Source organism: Tachysurus vachellii, chromosome 7 (assembly GCF_030014155.1).
Source record: "Tachysurus vachellii isolate PV-2020 chromosome 7, HZAU_Pvac_v1, whole genome shotgun sequence".
Classification (NCBI taxonomy): Eukaryota; Metazoa; Chordata; class Actinopteri; order Siluriformes; family Bagridae; genus Tachysurus; species Tachysurus vachellii.
Genome location: NC_083466.1, coordinates 11,667,093 through 11,692,643, shown reverse-complemented (window position 1 = coordinate 11,692,643; position 25,551 = coordinate 11,667,093). Strand labels below are relative to the sequence as shown.

The following is a 25,551-nucleotide window of genomic DNA, read 5'->3' as shown; positions in this document are numbered from 1 at the left end:
TTGCATGTAATAATAACATGTTCACATTTACTTAAAATGCATCACTTTACTCTCACAATATACCAATTACAATTTGATTAATTCATTATTGGTGTGCATAATAAATAAATATTTTGTGCATAAGACATATACTCACTTTATTACTTACCATATATATATGGGTATTGAGAAAACCAATAAATAAATAAATAAATAGATAAATAAATAAATAAAATTATTTTTCCTCAATGCCCGTTTGCACACTACAATTTAGACTTTGGATGGTTCTTGTTAGTCTTCAAATATTATTAATACAGCATAAAATAAACAATATATACAACGGTGTCAACATTATTACTGTTATTTTCCTTTGGTTAATATTTATAAAATTTTTATTTTTATTTCTTTTTTGACCATCCAGTTCACTGTTTTTTCCCTATTTTTATTTATTATTTTCTATTTTGGTATTTTGTTGTCTATCTGGCAACCCTGGTGTGGGCGGTGCAGCGCCGCTAAACAGCTTTGCGTTTTCTTCGCGCTACATCTGTCTGTCTCTGTCACCTGGATTTAATGTAATGTCTCGGATTTCAGAGGACAAGTTGATGGAACTGTTAAACGTATAAAGTCCAAAGCATGTCTGAAGTGCGGAAATTCACCAAAAGGCTGAGTAAACCCGGGACAGCAGCGGAACTCAGGCAAAGCGTGTCGGAAGCTGTCAGGACATCTATTGCTGTGGTTAGTAAGCTCTAGTTTACTCTAAAGAGACCGTGTCCTGTTCATGGAGACGTGTCTCTTCTTGTGTCTCATGGGTATAGAAATGGACAGCACTTGAGCGCTTGTTTCCTCATATACAAGCTCAGATCTCGCGTTTCAGCCACAGTTTCCCGTTTACCATCCTGCAGGTCTACTGAGCTGCTGCTGCTGTAACAATCACTAAGAGCAAAAGCTGTTACTTAGTCAACATTTATCTGATTAAAAGCTAAGGATATTTATGGGATCATGTTTACATGTACTGTCCCGTTCCCCTGATTATGGACACTAATGTACCACTGGCTTGATGCGCATGGTGTCCAGACCACATGGACTGTTTGTAGTCTCTCTCCTTTGTGTTCACAGAAAGCGGCCCATGTGCTCATTCTGTTCCATCTCATCTCATCTCATCTCATCACTTTCTTACTTTATGTGTATACGTGTATATTTGGTTTGAGATCACGTGCGTATTCGTGAGACTATTGCTTGTGTAGTGAATGTAAGCTGTGTCCTTGTTCAGAAAGGATGAATGGATACACAGGCAGAAGCAGGGAGGTGTATTATTATCTGTGCATGTAATAAGATGTTGGCTGATGATGCTGCAGAAAATGGCTGCAGTCTGTATGTTGAGGCTGATAAGTTCTTCATGGACTGTGTGATGATTTCGGTCTATTGTTGTGTCCTGTTAGGGGACAAACCGTTATGGAGGCCTAGTGGTTAAGGCGCTGGATTACTGACCAGAAGGTCATGGGTTCGAATCCCAGGTCCACAAAGCTGCCACTGCTGAGCCCCTGAGCAAGGACCTTAACGCTCAGTTGCTTAGTTGTATATATTGAAATAAAAATGTAAGTCACTCTGGATAAATGCTGTAATGTGAGGCTGTACTGATGCTTTGGGAATCGCTTCAAGGTTTTCACGTGTGCTTTCTGCACCTTCTTGCTTTGATTCTAAATGCTATTGAAGCCTGCTACTTTTTCGTCACCATCATTGTACTGTGACTTTACTTTGATCCTACAGTAAGCCAGGTTGTCATGAAGCGTCTTGAGATTACAAAAGCTTGGGTATGTTGTGTCTATACCTGGTGTCAAATGACTCAGACGTCTTGAGCTCAACATCTTACCAGACTTTGATCATTTTGTTCAAATGAACATGGTTAATATTTACAAATGATATTAACCAGCTACCTTAACTTGCTATAGTTCTACTCTGTGATTATCCCTGGCAGTTGTCTAGGTCTACAGAAGGTTGCACACATATATTAGGTTCAGAAAAATGCCATGAAGAATTTAATGTATTGTGTTTATACACAGAGGCCAATAGCTGCCATTTACATTTATGTTCATCTAAGTCAAATAAGTCCTTTAGAACGTTGAGGCAGACCTCGGTTTGTGCATGTCACACTTTCTGCAACTGAGATTTCGTCGTAAATGTTGTTTAGAAACTTTGCGTCTTTTTGTGGATACGGAAGTAAGAACTTCATCATAGCTAAGCCATACGCCAACGCCCTGCAAATACAAAGTGGTCTGCTGCTAGCTATCACTTCCTTTTCCCTCTTGCTTGTGGTTTGACGATCTGTAATTCGTCTGTTATACTTTGTGCCTCTTTATATTATATAGTAGCAGTGCAGAGTGAAGCATGTTGTTTGGTGGTGAAGGGTGTTGCACTTTAGCTAATCTCAGGCCCGACTACTGATTTCTTCTATAAAGTATGAGTGTACAGTTTATTATGGAACAGAAGTTTGTTTTGGGGTAGAGCTGAGAGGGTTCAACAGTGCAGGCAGAAGGCAGTAAGACACTGTAATTCGACCACTGTTGGAAGCCTGTACTCTGGTTTCTGAATCCCCTGTGCACATGCCTTGACGCCTGACAGGAAGCTGTTAAGCTTGCGGGTATGCAGATGTTATAAAGTGGATATAAATTTGTTTCGTTGCTTTTGAGTGGCATGCAGTTCCTTTTATATTATTACACGATTAACATAACAAGCATTCACAGGTATGATATATATCTTTAATGTAGTTTTAATGAAGTTTTTACAGCACTTCTTACGAGTTGCAAATCCTGTTGAAACTCTGCAGAAACTCTGAAACTCTGGTGCAGAAAACAATGAGCAGATTGTAAAAGACAGTGCTGAACTTGGTGCTTCTTATCATTTGTGCTCAGCTCTCGAACAGTTTTTTTTTTTTGGCTAAAATTCCAGCAAAAGCGGAACATCTCTTACTAACTTCTTAGTCCTTAATTTCTCACTTCCTGCATAATTTAAGCCCCCCCCCAAAAAGTGAGTGGATTTACATTTGAGTTACATTAAGATTTATGAGTCTTTTATCTTATAACAAGTTTGTCAAGTTGTTTTTCATAGAAGTATATTAGGTTGTTATTAATAAAAATTAATAAATGCCAGATGACCTCAGCTGATAAGTAATTTGTGAGGTTATGACAATGACATTTAAAGAGGCTCTCTATGTTCTAAGCATTGCATAATATTCATTGGTATTTTGATTCACAGTCACATATCCATAGATAAAAGGAAGTTCCATAAATAAAGCAGTTCTTTTAAAGGATTAATTAACTTAAAGATAACTAACATGTTTCTTTAAATAGTTTTGTTCAACGTAGGGGAAAAATGGAAATTGTAGGGAAAACTTAAATGTAAAATTTTACTTCTAATAACACCAGTATGATAATTGTCATGTATTCCAAATTATAATGATGGGAAAGTGTATAAACTAGAAACATTATAAATGGCTTAGAGCAGAACATATTCTTACAGCTAAACTTTATAAAGTCCATGTCCTTGTAATAAAAAGAAAATCAAAAGTAAAACTGCCGTGAAGCAGTGGGTTAGGCAGGATTTTATACTGGCCAAGGTCATGAATTGATTTTGTTTGATTACTTAAAGAACTGAATATAAATGCTTTTTCCCATTTATTAATCTTCAGACTTAAAGAGAAGTTTCTTTGTTTGTAAGGACACCTGAGAGACAGTGTTTTGTGTTGACATTGGTTGTGTGGGTGGTACGGAAGTGTTGCCACATAACTGCTCCCGTGTCTCCTGAGCTCAGATTACTGTCTATGTGGAGTTTGGCATGTTCTTGCCATGTCATCATGAATCTCCTCCAGGATCTTTGATTTAATTCCACCTCATAAAAACAAGTGTGGTGGTGAATTGTCTATTGTAAGCCACCATTATCTTGACCAGTGAACCTTGATACACTGTCAGTGTTTCATCATGGGATAAAGGTGCCCAGCCAGAATGAATTTCAGTGACACTTCATTCAAAGAAGACAAATGAGGACAAACCACGGTGTCAAAATTTCCCTGTATGCATAACAAACCCACCTGGCCTTTTCACGGTAGGAATTAAGCATTCAGACCTGGTATGTTTTGGTGTACACCTACTTGTCGACAATATCTTAAAAGGTTTATCTATATTGTCATCATTTATGATGACTAGTGGCAAATCTTCTGCAGCTCTCAAATGTGAATTCAGAGATGTAATTATGGGATTATGTATAAGCATACTACAACATTCCTCTTTATGTAGTTTTTGCTGACAGTCTAGGGAGGTTATGTATTGACATTCTCAGTCACCTGAGAAGGTTGTGCTTTTGTTTTTACTTCAGACATCATACTAATGTACAAGCATCACCATCATTGAATTTCCAACCACATTTACTGACATTTTCCCCATAGATCTAAATACAGATGTCACTTTAGTCACAGCCAGTCGAGCTGTGTTTACTACCGAAGCACCTGCTCCAATAATAAACCTTAAAATCTTAATAAAGTTTATAAAAGTTTAATAAAGTTTAATAAAATCTTTCAAAGTTTCATCCAAAACTGAACCTTTTCAGCTTTAAATTTTTTTATGCATGCTGCAGCACATGGCACAATCGTAATCACTTAATCGAATCATACAGTACACATGTACTAATTAAGATATTGAAGAAATTGAACTTTGCTTTCATTTTGGTTGAGTAGAGCAGAGATATGTTAAGATACACTGTGGTCAGAAATCTTCAGTCATCTTATTAATACAAGGTCTTATTTCTTTCTCTCTCTTTCTCTCTCTTTATGTGTGTGGTTCTGTGTCTGTATGCAGGAACAAGCAAAGATTATCGAGCCTCTAGACTATGAAAATGTGGTGTTCCAAAGGAAAGCGCAGATCCACAGCGATCCTCAGAGAGATTTGCTGCTCTGGCCAGCTGATGATGTCTCGGTAAGTTCACCAAAAAAACTTTGATTACGATATGTTTGAACTAAGTGCAAGCGGCTTTAAGGGCACACTGCCATGGTGGATTATTGTATATTTAACCCAACACCACAAGGAGTACTTTTAACCAAAGATTTGACTCAACGTAAAGTAAACAAAGCAGTTGTACATTAGTTTCTGTAGTATAATGAACAAGATTTAAAATCAACTATCCAATAGATGAAGCTCAGTCAACAGATATCTGTAATTTTATATCGGAATCTTTGCTGTGTGCTCATTTATTTGTTGGTGTTTCTGTTTATTGATTAGGATCTAGTTGGTTATTGGATGTTTCTTGGTTATTGGATAAGCTTCTAAAATAAGGGCTGTCATACAGGATGCTTTTTAAAAAGCCAGTCAGTGGTTGCTGTATTTTAAATTTCTTTACATTTGCTTTATTCAGGTGTTACGAATCGATCGCCAGAGAAGAACGACTGTCTCATCTGTACCTCAGAATGCTGAGCAAGAAGCTAAAAGCCTGTTTGCAACAGAGGTACTTTGTGGAAAATCTGATTCTGATTAAAAAAAAAAGCTTGACTAATATAAAAACCTGGAAGAAACACAGCTGTTTTGTCACACTTTCCTACCTTACTCATGTTTTTATGAGTCCATCTGGTGCTTTGAGGTAGTAACTAGTGAGTGTTCTTTTGGCAGTGCATCAAAATGTACAACACGGACTGGTACATGATCAGTTACAATTATGAGGCTTATTCTGGATGTTTCCGCACTCTTCCAAGGTAGGTTCCTGGTTTTTATTATTATTGTTATGATGATGATTATTTTTTACTGATGTACGAAATCTTCAGTCTTTGAAATGTTTCACAGTTATGTAAAGAACTCACAAAACTATTAATCTATCAGCTTAGAAATACTATACCTAAAGCTTTAACCTTGAATATAACTATATGGCACTAGACAGTTAGAGAATCCTTAATTAATTTTCTGAATTTATACATAAATCTTATTGTAATATTATTCTCAGTCATAAAAGATCCCAGTATTACAAAGTGTGTAAAATGACACTAATTGGCAATGTTATAAGAAACATTGCTCTAATACAGGGTTGGAGCGCCCTTTACCCAGACCATCACAACCAGCCTGAAGTGTTATCATGAGGCAGGTTGGGTCCATGAATTCATGCTGTTGGCACTAAATTAAAACCCCGGCATCTGCATGTCGCAGTAAAAATGGTGAGACCAGGCAACGTTTTCGCATATTGAACCATCCAATTTTTACGAGTCTCCACCTGTTTTGTCTTAAATTCCTGTTCTTATCTGACTGGAGTGGAACCTGGTGTGGTTTACTAGTGTTGTTGCCCATCCTCTTCAAAGTTTGCCATGTTTGTCATCCTGAGATTATTTTCTGCTCAATGCGGACAGAGTGGTGATTTAATTTACCATAGCCTTCCTGTCAGCTCATATCAGGCCCTGCTTTCTCCTCTGGCCAGTTTCATCAACAAGACAGTTCTGTCAACAGAAGTGCTGGCTGTTGGTTGTTTCAGCAGCTCAAGTTTCAAGATTTCAGCACTTTCTGTAATGCTACATTCTGAAACCATAAACCAATGCCAAATTTCTGATTTTGTTGTGAGCTTTAACTGAGGCTCTCTTTTATTAACCACTTTTTTGTATTATTATATGATTGGCTGATAATGGCATAATTGTGCAGATGTCCCAGCAGATTGGAAATTGACTTATCGTACATTTTCAATCAGTTTAAACAAATGAATTATTTTATCACCATGAGTCTTATAGAAAATTTGTCAGGATACTGTTGGCTTTCAGTCTGAGATGTTTTATACGCCAAATATAGTGTGACATAAAGAAATCCATTCTAACACAGGGAGAAATTCTACTTTTTGGTCTCTGGGAAAAAGAGTTAACCAAGTATCCTACCTGCTGCAAAACCACACCACCAAAAAATGACAGCATTAGAGTTTTTTATTTATTTATTTATTTATTTATTTTTAGATATAATCAGAATATGTTTGATTATCTTCTTTTACATGGAAATTGCACTAACACAGAGATGATGGGCACCAAGCATGGCTTGACATAAGGACAGGGGACAAATCAAAGAGAACTAAAGTGTACTGTATGTTGTTCGTCCACCATGAGCCACCAGAACAGCTTCAGTGCATTGGCATAGATTCTGCAGATCTATGTCACTGTACTAGAGCTATTTGTCCACATATGACATATGTGTTCCACTGGGTTGAGATCTGGTGACTGGAAAAACGCCATAGCACATGAATTACATCATAATCATCAAACCATTCATTGAGCAGTCATACCCTGTAGCTGGATGACATGCTAGTAGAGCCAAACCATGCCAGCAAAATTCCCCCCACAGCATAATAGATCCACTATTTTTGCCTTGAACTTATCTGTATACCAATACTACTAATTTGTCTGTATAAATACATATAACAGATTTCATCATAAAATAGTCTTCACTCAAACAACAGATTTAAACATATCCAGCTCTTCAGCTTTGCTACATATATATACCATATTGACTGTTTTCTATGTGTGTGTGTGTGTGTGTGTGTGTGTGTGTGTGTGTTTTCCACATTGGAAATGGTAGAGCATATTTGGCCATTTTAACTCAGAATTCCTGATTGGGTTCATGGTCTTGCTCTGAGACTCAACTTTTGTTAAGTTTTATTTCATGGAATGATAGCTGGCACGTTTCTGTGGAATTGTCTGTTAGGAATGTAGAACTGTGAGCAACTGAGACACTGTTTGTGTGCAACTCCTACATAATTGTCTTAGCACTGGTTAAGTCTGTATTTATGTCAACCAGTGTGTCCAATTACGTCCGGTCGATTAAACTCTGAATATATGGCCTACGCATTCTGTGTGATATTAGTTTTATTGTGTTCTTTTAATGTACGGTTGATCAAATTTGATTTTACCCAGTTGTTCCACTGATCTGTTCACATTCTAGCATTTTCTCTGCTTTCTGTTCCAGTAAAGGGACTAAGACTGAGAAACTCCCATACCACGTGTTTGAGACTGATGAGGGAGAGGAGGTAAGAGGACTTCAGTGTGTGTGTCTGTGATTCGAAATTCCTGACCAGTGTGCTGTCTAGCAGGAATCAGTGAAACTGCAGTGTGAATTTTGACCATATGTGTTACAGGGTCCTTGAGACACTGATTCAGATGCGCAGGTGCCACAAAGCTAATAATCTAATAAATGTTAAAAATTGTTGCCATCTTTTTTAAAGTCATGATTTGATTAAGTGGAAAATCCGAGTCACATGTCTAGAGTCAGTACAGAGGTCTTTTCAGTGGCCTGGGCTCTCACACTATAAATAGCCCCAGATTAAATATCCAGTCGATCTGGATGATACGAGATGCAGAGGACGAGTGACTATTAAAGGAGAAACTATTGCCTTTCCTCGTGTTTTGTGTGTCCGTAATGCGTGAATACCATTTAGAGGCCGGTCTAATTTTAAACAGCTTCGTACCTTTCTCTGTAGGGTTGTTGAGATTATGATATCATGTTCATGATCCAGAGATCTTAAAACCTCACAACTAATTTCCAATACTGCTTCCTTATATTTGCATGACCCTGTGGATGCCTCTTGAAATGAATGATGGAAAATAAAAGCTTTTAATTCATACAGCGGTCCGGATAAGAGGGGAAGCGGGAGAATGATCGATTCTTTAGTCTCAGAGGAGCAGTGAGAGTGAGAGGGAAAGAAAACGAGAGAGAAAGGGGGGAAGGAATGAGAAATGTTGAGGGAGGAGGGAGTGCACTTGGACAATCACATTACAGTAGAGAGCTAGAGAAAAGCGCATTGATATAGGGCGCCAGGCCACTTCAATTACGTTAGAGAGATATATGCGTACACACACACACACACAAACACACACACACACAGAAACAGCATTGATGCTGTAAATATCATTTGAATTTAGAATCCATCCAAAACATGTGACCAGAAGAATGCTTACGAGTCTGTTTACATGACGGTGAGATGAAAGAATGAGTCTTTTTTTTTAACAATATCCTGCTTTACTTATTCACATAAAGGCAGAAAATGTGCTACTTTTTAAGTATTCAAAAATAATGTTTATAACTGATTAAAGTAAGTAAGGTCAAGTTTTTATGAGAAAGCGAATTTTATTATATATCTAAGACGGTTAGGAGATGATTGATGATCTTTTGAGTAACTGTGCTGTTTTGCCAGAAAACAACAATTAGGATTGATGGCGATATAATTGAGCAATGCTGTAGGTATAAATAACTAATGTGTACCCAATAAAAAAATGAAGATATGCACACGTTAGGCATAAACCAGTGAACATTTGCTATCCTACTTTTTAAATAATCAAGACAGAAGTTGAACTAATTAGCTAGAATCTGATTAGTTGCCTAGCCAATTACATTAGCTGCTGGAATTGCTGCTATCTGGCATTAGCAAAGAAAACAGGCAAATATAGTTAAATATAGCTGGTAAATCATAACAAATCTCATATCAATGTTAACTGGAGTTCATGCCCTGTAGAAAGGCATGATGTTGGCTTTGACGATGCAAGTATTCGCAAAGGCCGGTGCTTTTTTGAGGCGAGTGGACATAAGGGTCAGTGTTACTTTTGGAAGCAAGTAGACAGAAAGCTAGGGTGACCTTTGGCAAAAAACATTTGGGGTGACAAAAAACATTTGGAGGTAAGTGGAGACGAGCATGTGATGTCATCCGAATACCGAATACAGAAGTTCTCCTCATTGTGCTGAGTGTATTGATAGGTCACAAGTCCATGTTGTGCTAATTTTCAATTTTCACGTGACATTACATAACGTCACGTGACATCATCAGAATACCCGTGAGGAAGTTCCCCTCATTGTTCTCAGTGTTTTGATATGTCACATGTCCATGTTGTAAAAAGTTTTTTGATTTTGCATATTTGGGGGCGGGGCTGCGGCACAACCGAAAGGCCAGTCGGTACACCAATTTAAAGTTTGTTCAGAGTATCACCCTAAAGGAGCAGGCCAAGTTTGGTGTAGATAGTTCGAAAGCTTGCCGAGTTATAAACCTCCAAAGTTTATAATGGGAGTCTATGGGGAAAAAAGGCCATTTTGAGACCCGGTATCGGAAGTACCGGTACTCGGATCGCTAAGAAAAGTAATAGCAACAAACTTCAGACCAGGGTCTACAACATATCCGAATTTGGTGCATGTGGCTCGAAAGCCCTAGGAGGAGTTATTCTTGATAAATTTTTGTCTAAGCTTAAATAGGAAAACAGAATGTTGGCTTCTACAAAGCCAACATAATGAATAGAAATAGAAACAGGCAAAAGAATATGATATGCAATTGTGATACATGTTACAGAAACTACTAGCCAAATAGCCAACAAGTTAAACTAAGAAAAGACATCAAAAACTGAAAAGAGATTATCGAACTGTCAAAAGATGACAGCCGAGAAGAATTAGATCAGATAAAGGTTTATTAGGAAGGTTTTCTGTCAGACAGATTAATGTTATTGAAAGGGCAGCTATAAAAAGCCGCTGTTGAGTAGCAAACAGGTATTTGAAGCTGCTGGCGTCTCTGGAGTCCCAGGGACCTCTTGATGCAGGATCCTTCAGAGGCTGGCAGTTGTGCATAAAGCTGAATTTCGACCATCCTCTAGCCAACACTCACAAAGAGAAACGTGTGCAATGGGATCAAAATTACATGAAGACTAATTTTCAAACAGTTCTATTCACTGACGAATGCCTTGCTACACTTGAAGGTCCAGATGGGAGGAGTTCTGGATGGGTGCTGAATTGGCACCCTGTTCCACCAAGACTTAGACGTCAGCAAGGCGGTGGTGGAGTGATGATCTGGGCTGGAATATTGGGAAGTGATTTGATAGGTCCCTTTAGGGTCCCTGACCGTGTCAAAATGACTTCTGCAGTAATGTGGAGTTCCTAACAAACCATTTTCAGCTATGGTATAGAAAGAAGAATAATCATCAGAATAATCAGAATAATTTCCATGCTGGATAACGCACCATCCCATGCCGCAAAGAAACACCATCGTATGCTTAATTGCTATGGGCATAAAAATCATGGTGTGGCCACCATCACCCGCTAACCTCAATCCTATTGAGAACCTCTGGAGCATCCTTAAAATGAAGCTCTATGAGGGTGGGTGGCAGTATACCTCCAAACAACAACTCTGGGAGGCAATACTGGCATCTTCAAATGAAATACTGCAAGAAACTGTACATGGACTTACAAGTTCAATGGATGAAAGAATTGTTAAAGTTATCTCCAATAAAGGTGCATATATTAATATGTAACTTGAACTTTAAATAGGATTTTTGTTTTAAATTTTGTTTATTTTTGAAAAAATGATCTGTCCATGCAGCACATACGAGTTCTGTTTTGAGTTCATTTTAACCCATTGAATGATGCTCATTCTGCATAATTATGTGGAACAACATGTTTTGTGTTTTGGTTTTTTTCTTTTTTCTTCAAAATATCAATAAAACTGTTGGCATTATCAGTTATTTCACATGTAATAACATTCTCATTGTAAAATAATAGTTGAGGATAAAATTAATCCTTAATCATACTGACTGATTTTGGACAATGGAAAATGGCATGGACATAATAATTTGGAACACGGTGTGTAGTATACATACAAACATAATATATAGTATACACATTGTTTCAAATACCCTGGAGAACCGGCAATAATTTCTCTGTGTCTCAGTTGCTTTAGTTTTTGCAGACAAAAATCCCAGACTGTAATGATCACGGAACAGAGCGGACCCAAACGCAGGATAGCATAAATAAACAGGGTTTAATAACAGAAAACACGAAACATCACGCAGACAAAAGACAGGACATAACCACAGTAGATGCCGCGCTGCACGAGGCAACGCGGCACAGTTAAATACAAAAAGACAATGATGACAATAAGGATCAGGTGTGATGACAGGGAGGAACAGACAAAGGCGGGGCAGACACGTGACGAGAAACGTAAACAAACGCACGTGGCCAGAGTCTGGGCAGAGTCCTTACACAGACATCCTGGGTGATGTGGTGTATTATTAAATAGTATGTTACTGTCTTCCAATGATATTTAAAAAAAAACCTTTTAAATTAATTTTAGTTTTAAAATACACGTTCACATCATTGCATTATCAAAATATCTTTTCTTAAAAATAAACCTAGAGTGCCAAGACTTTTTCACATTATTACTCAAGAACCTGCAATTTTACCAGTGCTTTACCAGTCTGTTTGTTTAAATTCTAGTTAGGTTTGTGTGTGTGTGTGTGTGTGCACGTTGTAGACGGTGTTTTAATATGGAAGGGTGGGGGAGGGTGTATCAGTGAGGGACAGCACTCCTGAGTCAGCATTAATTTGAATGAATGCAGCTTTAGCGTGAAATACATATAACTGTCCCATGGAAGGTCACAGATTCCCAGCAGAACATATCTGTTTCAAAATCAACATAATTAATTTCTGTGTGTGTGTGTGTGTGTGTGTGTGTGTGTGTGTGTGTGTGAATATCAGGACTCCTTATCGCTGTGCTCTCAGAAAGGAGGTGTGATGAAACAGGGATGGCTCCATAAAGCCAATATCAACAGCAGCCTTTCTGTATCAATGAAGGTAAATTAATCTGAACTCATGTTGTCTGTATTTCATCTTCACCTTGAGTCCTTCATTTAAATGTCAACCTCATTTACTTAATCGTGGTTTTCTAACCCTAGGTGTTCAAGAGGCGGTATTTCTACCTGTCTCAGCTCCCTGATGGTTCCTACATTCTCAACTCCTACAAAGATGAGAAGAACTGTAAAGAGACCAAAGGCTCCATCTACTTGGACTCTTGTATCGACGTGGTGACGGTACTCCTTCTTAGTACACTCAACCATGGAAAATTTGAAAGCTTAGGTTTGAGATTAGGATAGTGGCCAGGCTTTTAATAAAAAAGTTTGCACTTAGCACATTGGAGACCTTTTATTTGAAGCAGTTGTAGGAGCTCAAAGGCTAAGCACTCGACTGGAAATGCTTACTGAGAAACATAGCGTAAATGATCTGTGTGTGCTTCATAGTGTCCTAAGATGCGTCGGAACGGCTTTGAGCTGAAGATGCAAGAGCGCTACAGTCACTATTTGGCAGCAGACAGTGAAGCTGAGATGGAGGACTGGGTGAACACACTGAAACTCGCTCTTCAGAGTTCTTCAGAGGACCGGAGGAATGGAACAGACTCCTCAGACTGTGCCTTAGGTGTGTTTATCTGTCTTTTACTCCCTCTGTCTCTGTCTCAGAATTTCACTGGCTAGTCACATTGATTTTCTGTTTCTCACATATTTGACAGGCTCAGCTGTGGTTTAGATTTCATTTATTTCTTTAATTCCCTTTATTTTATTTATTTATTTTTTTCATAATATTTCCACTATGGCCAAAAGTATGTGGACACCTGGTCAGCAGGTGGGGGTGGGGAATGGGGGGCAATGGTGGCTCTAACAGATGAGTCTGGCCCTTAACCCTTTAGGCTCAATGAGTGTTGCATCATGGCTGACCCTGTGCCCTGACTCCATCTTCCTAAGCTGGGATATCCAAAAAAATATTTCACTCTGCTGTTATGTAATGAGAAATAAAGACTTATTCTTCTATTACACCTTCAGCATGACCATGCCCCTGTGCATAAAACGTAGTCCTTGAAGACATGGTTTTCCAAGTTTGGCGTGGAAGAGCTTAAAGGAAATGCACAGAGGCCTGACCTCAACCCTGCTGAACACATTTTGGATGATCTGGAACGCTGGCTACTTGCCTGACCTCATTGATGACAGTTTGTGGAGGCTATTAATAACAGGGGACCAAAGCTGTATTAATGCCTATTGTTTTGAAAACGGATGTTCAGCATGTTTATCTGACTGTGATTGTCAGTCACATACTTTTGACGTACATATAGCGTACTTGTTCACACACTACCCTTCAAAAATTTTGGCCCTCATTTCGCCTTTTCACTTTCCACTTTGCATCATCTCTTTGTTTTAGATTTTGTCCCAACTTTGTTTCAATTCTCCATTTATAACATATCAAGCTAGTGTCACTTGTGATGCATTGAACAATGACTGCATTAAATAGTGCATTAGACTAAAAGTTATAAAAAGTCACTGACGGATTGATAAATTTGGCTTTGACTTCATTTACCTTTGACTATCATGTATCAAGTATTAGATTTGAATTTGTCTAGTGAGAAATGCTGTGCCACTACAAGATAACTGGTAGGATTTTGTCTTTTTATTTGGTATTAGTCAGCAGCTGCCAGAATTTTCTGCAGCTACATCTTTTTCACATTCTCTGTTGGGGTTGAGATGATCTTACTGTGTATGTTCTTGGGCTGTGGTATGGTCGTGGCTGAAACATCCGGCATGTCTGCCTTTCTCACATAGACATTTAGTACATAGGCTGTGCTATGGTGCTGGCAGTCATTTATTCTCATACTGCCAGCTGATACAAACATTAATGCCACAGTTGCACAGAGCTCACATGCAATAAAGAGCACACCTCAGATCATATCTGCTGATGGTATTGATATGCACTTTGCATCTTTCTTGTGTTTTACTATTATATTTTAGGAATAAACCACCATGGGCCAGGTCCCAATATGTTTTATTTCATTTTTACCACAGCAGTCTTTCAATTGATTTTTTTTATTTATTGAAGGGCATTTATGAAACACCAATTTATACATTTTTATCAATTTACAGTTACATTTACTGTTGTGGGGGCACGGTGGCTTAGTGGTTAGCACGTTTGCCTCACACCTTCAGGGTTGGGGGTTCGATTCCCGCCTCCGCCTTGTGTGTGTGGAGTTTGCATGTTCTCCCCGTGCCTCGGGGGTTCCTCCGGGTACTCCGGTTTCCTCCCCCGGTCCAAAGACATGCATGGTAGGTTGATTGGTATCTCTGGAAAATTGTCCGTAGTGTGTGATTGCGTGAGTGAATGAGAGTGTGTGTGTGCCTTGCGATGGGTTGGCACTCCGTCCAGGGTGTATCCTGCCTTGATGCCCAATGACGCCTGAGATTGGCACAGGCTCCCCGTGACCCGAGGTAGTTCGGATAAGCGGTAGAAAATGAATGAATGAATGAAATTAGGATTGTGTATGTGTTTTCAGTAATATTGAGCAAAATATATTTTGAAAATGAATTTACTGTTGTGGAACATCTATTAAGCAAGTTCTTTTTACCATTTGCTTAATAGCAGCTGTGAAAGCACTGAAACTAGAAACAATGCAAAATAAAGGTCTTGTTCATTATATCAAAATCCTGTGTACCTGAAACCTCCACCATACAAATGATTGTGTAAGTTGTTACTATGAAAACAAGAACCATATCTGTGCATTAATGGAAACAAGTACATTACAATAAACCTTGCAACCAAATTACTGAGAATTCGACCACACTACTCTATATATTTTAGATTCTATAATCTGTAATGTAGTATAGTGATTCTACTCTGACCGGCTCACCCACAACCCATAAATAATCACACATACAAATAACTTATGTAAAGCACAACATTAAAAAAGTTTCAAATTACACTCTGTCCACCCTTTAAGTGGTTTAGGTTTAGTTTAGTTTGTTGTTCACCGCTGTGTCTCTGTTACTTCCCTTTTCCAAAGTTTCATACCTTTTTTTTTACTGAGGAAGTTGTTTAAGTATTTGAGTATTTTGCTTTCAGAGTTTCCTGGCTGTCAGAAAAAGGGGATCTTGGAGTGCCTGTGCTACACGTGCAGCCTGCTTGTGTATGTGTGTTGCTGTGCATTTGAGTGTTTGATGTCTTTCATTAGAGCAGAGCTCATCCCACTCTTCTGCACTGTGCGTAAATATTTTTCCTTGCGTTGGCAAACTGGCTCTGGGCCATGACTGAATTCTGCTGTCCTGTGGGAGTTTTGTTGGACAGAGCACAAGCTCAGACAGTTGGAAGCTTGACATGTACTGAGAGAAATGACAAGGTTTTGTTTCTTTTGTAGTTAAATGATTCATAGATCATTGTATGGGTCTGTTTTAAACATTGTTTAGTAGCCAATGATGTATATAGTGATAAATGTGAACCATGGTAATTATTATAAATGGGTTCAATAATTATTAGATGACCACAAAATAACACGCAACAGTTTCGGCATATCCCACATGTAGCTGTATGTCATCTTTGTGTCCGTGTTCTGTTTTCTTTTGATTGTGTGTGTGTGTGTTGGTGTTTTACTGGGGCCACATTTTAGTTTTGTAGTGATCACCTACTTATATGCATTTTATATATGACTTAACACTGCTAAGTATATAGTAAGTAACTAAATTTTGGGAAGCCTATAATGTTGTTTCATTATTTGCTACATCAATTTACTGCAGCAATAAAAGTAGTTATAAATGACTGTGCTTAAGTTATGTTAAGAACACAGAATTCTCAATGCGGAGCATCCCAGAGAATGTTAAAAGCACTATCACAATGTCACTATCACGCTGGCTGTTGGAGTGGTGTTGTAGTCCTTGGCTCAGTCTGGTTCATCTTCAAACTAATCCAAAGTCGATTATATTTTAGGTCTAGCTAAAAACCTTTTGGTGTGAAGTAAACAGGACGGAATATTTTGTTATATGCTGATTCGTTTTAGATCGGATAAAATAGTCTGCGCTTGTTTACGTCTCCAACCCATCCATGACCGAATGCTAGGTGCAACAGAGTTTATAAAGTTTATGTCAGAACAAACAAAGCAGATCCAGGAGAACCAATGGCACCTGGATCAAGATGAATTGCAAAATTTGGGGAGGGCTTAAACCTATCCATCGGCTGAGCCTAGTCTGCCGAAGTTTGTGGCTCGCACCACAAACATGCAGGGTGGCCTTCACAACACAACCTACATCAGAGGCCCATGGAGCGTCCTCTACTATCCAGATCATATACAGACAGATGGCAGCCTCACAAGCTCAGTCAACGGGGCAGACTCTATAGATGATTTAGTGACAGAGGCTGTTGGGCAGTCTCACCAGCTTAGCCAACATGGGACAGATCATTTTTTAGTTTGTGTAGCTTTTATGTCTGTTTTATTGTCCTAAATATCAGCAGTCCCACATAAGGGCAAAATGAGCCTTTACCCTGGCTCTATTAGCTCTATTTTACTATATCACAAATATGTATATATGCCTCCTTTACTCAGATGAAGAAACCAGCAGCCAAGGGAAGACAGAGAGCATCACTGAGGGCTTTGGAAGGAGTCTTCATCCAGAGCTTATGAAGGTAAAACAAATAAAAAATAACTCACTCCACTTATTATATTCTGAGTTACTCTAATTTATTACCAAACTGTATACTACACATTCAGATTCAGTTCTTAAATGCTTTTCAGTTATTAACTCACTCTCTCTCTCTCTCTCTCTCTCTCTCTCTCTCTCTCTCTCTCTCTCTCTCTCTCGCCAACCTCAATGTCTTTATAATAAATATCTAACATTAATCTCCAGTATGCCAGAGAAACAGACCAGCTCAATAAAATCAACAGGAATGAATCTAGGCAGAAAATCCTTTTCCTGGATCCAGAGACACAGGTTGGTAGCCATTATACCCTACTAAATTTTATTGGTGTAGCACTTTCTGTCTTATGCTCTTCCTGTGTCTGTAGTCTAATGACTGAGTCTAATTGAGATGGTTTTATTCTCTTCACAGAGACTGGATTTCTCAGGCATTGAGCCAGATGTGAAGCCATTTGAAGAACGCTTTGGTCGTCGTATTATGGTCAATTGCCATGACCTGACTTTTAGCCTGCAGGGTTCCGTCAGCGAGAAAAACGACGGCGTTCCAACCAACGTAGGAAATCTGTCATTCTACACATACACCCGGGTGACAAATAAAAGGAAAAATCAGCACAGTGTCTTAGTAGTATAACATAGATATTCCTTTACTTGATATTTTGATTATGGTTGTCTAATACACTAATTAATAATCATTCCTGTGTTCAGCTGAATTGATTTGTAGTGACTGCTAAGGTCACAGCATATGATTGATGATGTATACTATAAACTCTAGTGAATGGGCACAGCAACCACACCCACATCGTAGGATAAGTGTAATCATTAGTATAATTTCAGTAGACAATTAGACACAAACTATGGCAACAAAATTCCCAAACAACAGAGCTACACTTGTCTCTTTTAAGAATTTGTGTTGCACAGCTTTGTCAGTTTATACTAAACTAAAATGTGGGGGATGTGGTAGCTCAGTGGTTAAAGTGTTGGACCACTGACCGTTGGACCCATTGCCAACGAGCTGCCTCTCCTGGGCCCCTGAGCAAGGCCCTTAACCCTCAATTGCTCAGGTGTATAAATGTGATAAATGTAAGTCGCTCTGGATAAAAGCGTCTGCCAAATGCAGTAAATGTAAACATTATTTTTATGCAACAAGCCAACTTCTGTAAGCTAAAGAACCATTTCATCCATCAAAGATTTTACCAAATACACCAAAAAAACACCACTAAGGGCTATTGTCATGGTTTTGATGTCTGAAATAGTTCTTTAGCTTATCTGCATTTGACAGATCTGATTTTCATATAATGAGCATGCACTTTTAGTCTGTATATATTCTGAAATTTATACATTTGCAATAACTCAGTCCTCTGAAATCAGTAAGAAAAGGCACCAGGCAGGTCAGTCTGAATGAAACTTGAATAAGGAAGGCTCATATTTTGGCACAAGCACAAGTGCTTTTGCACAGACAGGGCTATAAACCACAGTAATGAACATAATCCTAAGCAGAGCACACTGGATGGCATATGGGCAAGAATGCTGACAGACACTAGTGTGGTTGGAAAAACTGTGGCACTCCTCTCAATAGTAAGCATGAGAGTTTTAGAAATAGTTATAAGTAGACTATCCTGTCATGCATATTGCTGGTGTTTTTATCTTAGGCAGCCCCAGATGGAAATTATATTATTTGATCATTCAAGTTGCTATCATTATGACATTTTAGATAAAAATCATTAAAAAACACCATTCCATGATGTAGCCATGTTATATGTACATTCCTGTGTGCATCAATGTGAATAAACAGCTTTAGTGATCAGTTAAATTAAATTCAACTCATTAGCTTTTTGTTTGTTTTTATTAATACAGTAAAAAAAAGTGGATTTTTCCGTTTATTCGGCTAAAATAAGAAAAGCCACAGATCACAACACTGTTCTAAATACAAAATTGATTACTAATTTAGTTTAAGGCAATGCAGTCATTAATTCAGTTAATGTGTGGCTTTCTTGATTAAATGAAGCTGGAAATGAAATAATGCTTTATAATAGCTTTCAATGGAAATGGACCACATTCATTAACATTCCTAGTGAAGAAAATACTGCTAACTTCCAACATAGTAATTAAGTAAAAGGTCTAACAGTATACTTTTCCTGTTCACGTAAGTATTTATACAAGTATTATTATATGAGTCCTCAAGCATTACCATGCAACAGTTATGAATGTGTTATAAAGGCCCAGTGTAGGCATTCCACCCTTCAAATACAGTTTAATACATTACTGGGTATTAAATTTGACAAACAGGTCAATTCTGTTTTTAAGGCCAGTTTTTTATCAGTTAAGGCTTTTATCTAGGGTTAAACCTTTCTTATCATTCAAAGACTTTGAAAGGGTTATGTATGTTTTCATCTCTGTTGAAAGTAATGCGTAAGCTCGATCATATTTCTCCTATACTAGTCTCTCTTCATTGGCTTCCAGTGCATTTTAGGATTAATTGTAAGGTTTTAGTGTTTGACCTTATTAAACTGTATGTTCCATCAAGGTCCCTTAGGTCTGCAGATGACTTGCTCTTGTTTGTCCCTAGAGCAAAGATGAAGGAGCGATCGAACATTTGCAGTTGCTGCTCCTAAGCGCTGGAATTCATTGCCATTGTCTTTAAATCTTTTCTTGAAAAATATTTTTACTCTTTGTCATTTAACACAGTTTTGATGTGTGTGTGTTGTCTTTTTCTTTGTGATGTTTTAGCTTTTTTTGTCTGGATGTACAGCACTTTGGTCAACTTCGGTTGTGTAAATGTACTTTAGAAATAAAACTAAACTATATTCTCTTATTAGAACTGGACAAATCATACCTATAGTTTTGTCAAATTTGATTCTTAAACTTTTCATTTTGCGGCTGTGATTATTTGTGATTCTATCTCTTTCTTCTTACTCCAGCTGGAGCCGTTCTTCATCACTTTAGCCTTATTTGATGTAGCCATAGGCTGTAAGATCTCAGAAGATTTCCATGTGGATCTGAACCCAGCATGTGTGAGAGAGATGCTGTCTGAGGCCCCTCGCACACCCTCTGAGACAGAAGGAAAAGATGTGGCAGATGCAGTCAGAGTCAATGCCTTACCTGTTATTCAGAGAGTGTCCGAGTCTCTTCTATGCTTTCCCACTCAGGTAGGAGGTGAACTTTATTTAAGTTAGGAATGATTTTTAGTAGGATAGAATATTGTTTACAAGAGATTTTAAGTGTAAATTGTTCCATAGTTGAATATATTCCCTTAACATATAGTTCCCATAACAACACAACAATAGTTCCCATAACAACACAACAATAGTTGCCATAACAACACAATAATAGTTGCCATAACAACACAACAATAGTTGCCATAACACAACCTAAAGTGTTGAATTAATTTTTATACTCTAGCAATTCGTAAATGAACATACAGAAAGTCTAAGTCAAGTGTTTAAAATACACTTGTTAATTTGCCGTGTTAGCATGTGATGGAAAAAAGGAAGGAAGTCAGGCTTAATATATGAGTGCAGGAAATATATATCATAAAAACCACAGAACTATGCATGAGCTGGATGATCGAAAGGGTGTCTGAAAGTGGTAAAATGACTCATTACATATTGTTATTGTTCATATAGTGTATACAAGCTTGGTTACGTTACAGTATGTCAGCCAACACACACTACAACATGCATGACCTCTGCTAGCCAGGATGGGGAAATGTAGCCTACAAATTGTCTTAGATCGCATGACTCTGCAGCCATAAATGTGCGTGTGAGTTAGCTGTTACTATGGAAACAACACCTTTAAATAAATTTGCTTTGCAGCTGGCATTACTGTCAGAACCAACACCTTCTGACCAATCAGATTAGAGTATTCAGTAACATGGATGTTTTTTTCTTACCAGATTGGTGGAATTAGTTGATAGATATTTGTTACATAAACTTTTATCTGTGCGTCAATTTAATGGCAATACAAGCCAGGTTCAAGCGAAGACAAATTTATTGTCTTTCCTCTCATTAGACTCTGAAATAGAACTACTAGAATCTAATAAAATAGAAACTTTATAAGCATTATTAGTAACTGTAATAGGGCAGAAGTATGAAATTAAGTGAAATGAAATGATCTAGAATCATTGATGAATCTGGTTGATTTTGCCTGGACCTGTGGCCTCTTTCTTGTACAATCTATAAGTTGTAAATATTCAATAATGTTTCAGTTAGCATTAAATATATAAGTAAAAAAGGTTCACTTATTTACTTCTGAAGTTTGCCTACAATCAGAAAGGTCTTTGCGTATTGCATTCATAAAACCCAGTGATGCTGTTTTTGATCCTTGATCCATTAGAGCCATTTCTTCAACAGTGCTGGTGCTGCATAGTAAATCATAGCCTGTGCCCAGACCGCCATGTGCTTTCACTGCCAGGGTGGGAACTATGACGTGGCTTACTGGAACTGACACAAGCCAGAGAATCTCTCAGCAGAACAGAGAATAGCATCTGTGATATGAGACATATAGAATAGAATGTTTAATTTCTGCAACATTTATTTATGATGATTTTGATCTTGATTTTTTTTTTTTATTATTGATATCATTTACTATCAGTATTAACCTAAAATACTGACTCGTGTATAATAAAAAAAACCCTATTCATGTACAACAGCTAAGATCTCAATATTTCCACTTCTAATATGTAGATTTTATTCACACTGTAAAATAGTTAGCAGAAACCTTTCACTAACCTGCTTTCTGTGTCCAGTGAACTATGTGAGATCTCATAATTGTAATTTGATCGTGTAAGTTCTAATAGTGCAAATTTCACTCCCTCTTTGTCGTCATCGTCTATTTTAATCTGTATTTGAACTGTATTATCAAAGGAGCAGCATGGCATGATGAATGTCTTTGTATTCTCCAGGGCATCTTCTCTGTGACCAACCCTCATGCAGATGTCTTCCTGGTGGCTCGGGTGGAGAAGGTCCTGCAGAATGGGATCACTCACTGCGCTGAACCCTACATTAAGACTTCTGACATGAGCAAGGTGCGACTGCTCCGCTTGTAATAAATGAATAAATTGACACAGTGATGAGGGATAATGGAGGGATAAATGCTTTATGGTGATTCCTAACGCCTGTGGTTTCATTTGATTAGAATTGATCTTCTGTTATCTGTCCTTTTGATGACCGTTATTCCGAATATGAACGTATTCGTCTTTGTCATGATCTGTAAAATACACATTGCTTTGCTTTATTACAGTTGCATCCAAAGGTTTGCATACCCTGAAAAAAATGGTTAAACAGTGCCATTTATTTTGGAAAATATGACTGATAATGCAAAAGAATTTGTTCTGATTTATGGATAGTGGTCATGTGAAGTCATAAATGATCACATAGTTATTTGGCTCCTTATTAAAACCTAATGATAAATGAAATCACCAGAACAACCATGATCAAAAGTTATCCTTGAATTTTTGTCCACATTATAAACACACAGGTTGAGACACAAGGGTTTAAATGGCTATTAAAGGAAGTTTCCACACATTTCAGTGAGTTTCTCAGTTCATGAGGTGATGCACTGACTTGGCTGGATACTGCACCATGGGGAAGACAAAAGAACTGCCGATGGACCTGCATAATAAGGTTGTTGACCTTAGAAAGAAGGAAAAGGATATAAAAAGATCTCAACACTTAAAAATGCCAGTCAGTGCTGTTCAATCTTTTTTTGTTCAAATAAAGAGGTGGAAAATAACAGGTTCTGTTGATATTAAGCCACAGTCAGATAGACCAAGAAATATTTTACAAACTACTGCCAGAAGAATTGTCTGGGACGCAAAGAAAAACCCACAAACAACTTAGAGAGAAATACAGGCTGCTCTGGAATAAAGTGGTGGTGTTTCAAGGAGCACAATAAGGAGGTATTTGAACACAGATGACCTGCATGGTCGAGAAAGTCATTACCATGCCACAAAAAGGCCCGCCTTCAGTACGCCAGAGAGAACCTAGACAAGCCTCATAGCTTCTGGAGCAGCAATTTGGAGTGATGAGACCAAAATTTAACTTTTTATTCACAACGCTAAGTTTGGACAGTAGTCAACAAGGCCTACACCATCCCCACTCTAAAGCATGGTGGTGGATCTCTTATGTTTTGGGGCTGTGTGAGCTCCAGTGGCACAGGGTAGTTAGTAAAAATTGATGGCAAGATGAATGTTATCAGAAATTACTGGAAGATAATTTGCATTCTTCAACATGAAAGCTGCACATGGAACACTCTTGGATGTTCCAACACAATATTGATCCAAAGCACAAGGCAAGGTTGACCCTCCAATGGCTACAGCAGAAAAGGTGAAGGTTCTGGAGGCCATCACTGTCTCCTGACCTCAATATCTTTGAGCTACTTTGGGGAGATCTCCAAACGTGCAGTTTGTGCAAGACAACCAAAAAATGTTCGGGAACTGAAGGCATTTTCCCAAGAAGAATGTGCAGCTATAGCACCTGAGAGAATTAAGGAGCTCATGCAAAATTATTACAAAAGACTGTGTGCCATCATTGATGCTAAGGGGGTAATACACGATATTAAGATATGCAAACTTTTGACCAGGGATTATTTCCTTATTTTCTTTTTTATGTTTTGATTGTTATGCCTTACATATTAACTTGAGTCCTATAAGAAATAAAATAAATTTGTTTTTCGACTCACTCATGTTTTCTTTAAAAATGGTACACATCTTGCAAATTCTCCCAACTTATGCAATCTTTTGAGCACAACTGTATATAATTGTATCTATCTTTCTATGTGTGTACACTCTTATCGTTTTTTGGGGTTTTTTCTTGCTTTTTTCATGCAGACAGTTCAGAAAGTGCTGAAGACAGCCAAGCAGACGTGCCAGAGGCTTGGTCAGTACAGGATGCCATTTGCCTGGGCTGCCAAGTAAGACAACTATTAAATGTTATCTAAAAGAACGAACTGAGGAAGAAAACAATGATTCATGTCACATGGAAAAAAGCAGAAGCCGTTTCATTCCTCCTCAGGAAACTAATGATAATATTTTTGACATGTATTTTTGATATATTTGACATGTGGTCAACACATTTCTGTGTTTGTATCATATATTTTTCAAGTAATCAATTCATGATGAATTGTTGCTCCACAGATGTTATTTATTTCCCAGTAGTATATGATTACCTGTTTCTTTATCGCTTCTTGTTGTTTGTGTTTAAAACTTCTGAAATTCAACTGTTTCCTCTTGACAATAACATGACGCTGTTCCAGGCAGGTGTTTAAAGATGCACAGGGTAGTTTGGACACACAAGGGAAGTTCTCACCTCTGTATCGCCAGGACAGCAGTAAAATCTCTACAGAAGATCTTATCAAACTACTGATAGACATCAGAAAGTAAGTGGGTGTTTTTTATATATATATATATATATATATATATATATATATATATATATATATATATATATATATATATATATATGTGTATGTGTGTGTTTTTTTTTTTTTTTTTGCACTAGAGGTGTTGTTCTCTTGTGTTTGTTCAATATTTTGAACAATGTTTCCAGAAGTTTTTTTTTTCTTGTAGACCAGAAAAAAGTAAGCTGCAAATCATCCCAGGACATTTGAATGTCGCCATCGAATGTGTGCCTCCAGACTTGCCAAGTAAGACTGTGTGAAAGGAAAGCAAGGAAAATATCTTAGTCTTTTTCTTCTTCTTTTTTTGTTTGTTAAACCTTTTTAGGTTCAATATGTGTTTAAAAAAAAATGTATTTGTTCATAATAAATATAAAAATGTTGAACACATATGAACTTGTAATCCTGATCTTGGAGATGCCTCATACAGTATTTTAGCCCGTATTATACATTAGTAAAGTGGCAAAACTGTGATATAAAGTAGTACAAATTGTGTGTAAAGAAGTACAAAGTTGTAGTTGTAAAGCAGCACACGATGAGGTTACATTCCTGGAAGTTATCTACATCTGGCTGAATTCCAAATTGCTTGCAAACAAGTATGTACGTAATGCATTTATATTTAGTAGGAAAGTAAGGATGAAGCTAAAAAATTATGAAATGAAGCCAGCATAACAAAAATATTTCTCTAATTCTTTCCTGTTTAGATTCAGTGACCTCCTCTTACTGTCCAGTGAAGCCGTTCGATGAGCGGTGTGAGAACGTCTGCGTGGAAGTAGAAGAGTTTGTCTCTGAAGAAGCCAAGTACAATCACCCTTTCACCATCTATAAGAATCATCTCTATATCTATCCTCAGCAGCTGAAATATGAAAGCCAAAAGACCTTTGCAAAGGTAAAGAGCTGTAGACTAAAAGCATGTGGCTTTTAGTGACTAGTGA

The 25,551-nt window shown here is 37.7% G+C and overlaps 1 protein-coding gene across 2 annotated transcripts in view; it reads left to right on the top strand.

Moving 5' to 3' along the window:
• Positions 1-490: 490 nt before the first annotated feature.
• dock11 (dedicator of cytokinesis 11) overlaps positions 491-25,551 on the top strand; it is a 67,113-nt gene continuing 42,052 nt past the window's right edge. For both annotated transcript variants that reach the window (XM_060874312.1, XM_060874311.1), the window contains exons 1-17: positions 491-714; positions 4,827-4,943; positions 5,380-5,469; positions 5,631-5,713; positions 7,947-8,007; positions 12,486-12,581; positions 12,683-12,817; positions 13,025-13,199; positions 17,134-17,213; positions 17,435-17,518; positions 17,637-17,777; positions 20,143-20,370; positions 22,125-22,247; positions 24,051-24,133; positions 24,476-24,598; positions 24,789-24,865; positions 25,321-25,505. In XM_060874312.1, coding sequence (XP_060730295.1) covers positions 613-714; positions 4,827-4,943; positions 5,380-5,469; positions 5,631-5,713; positions 7,947-8,007; positions 12,486-12,581; positions 12,683-12,817; positions 13,025-13,199; positions 17,134-17,213; positions 17,435-17,518; positions 17,637-17,777; positions 20,143-20,370; positions 22,125-22,247; positions 24,051-24,133; positions 24,476-24,598; positions 24,789-24,865; positions 25,321-25,505 — 1,983 coding nt within the window. In that variant the 5' untranslated portion in view covers positions 491-612. The remainder of the gene's footprint in view (positions 715-4,826; positions 4,944-5,379; positions 5,470-5,630; positions 5,714-7,946; positions 8,008-12,485; positions 12,582-12,682; positions 12,818-13,024; positions 13,200-17,133; positions 17,214-17,434; positions 17,519-17,636; positions 17,778-20,142; positions 20,371-22,124; positions 22,248-24,050; positions 24,134-24,475; positions 24,599-24,788; positions 24,866-25,320; positions 25,506-25,551) is intronic.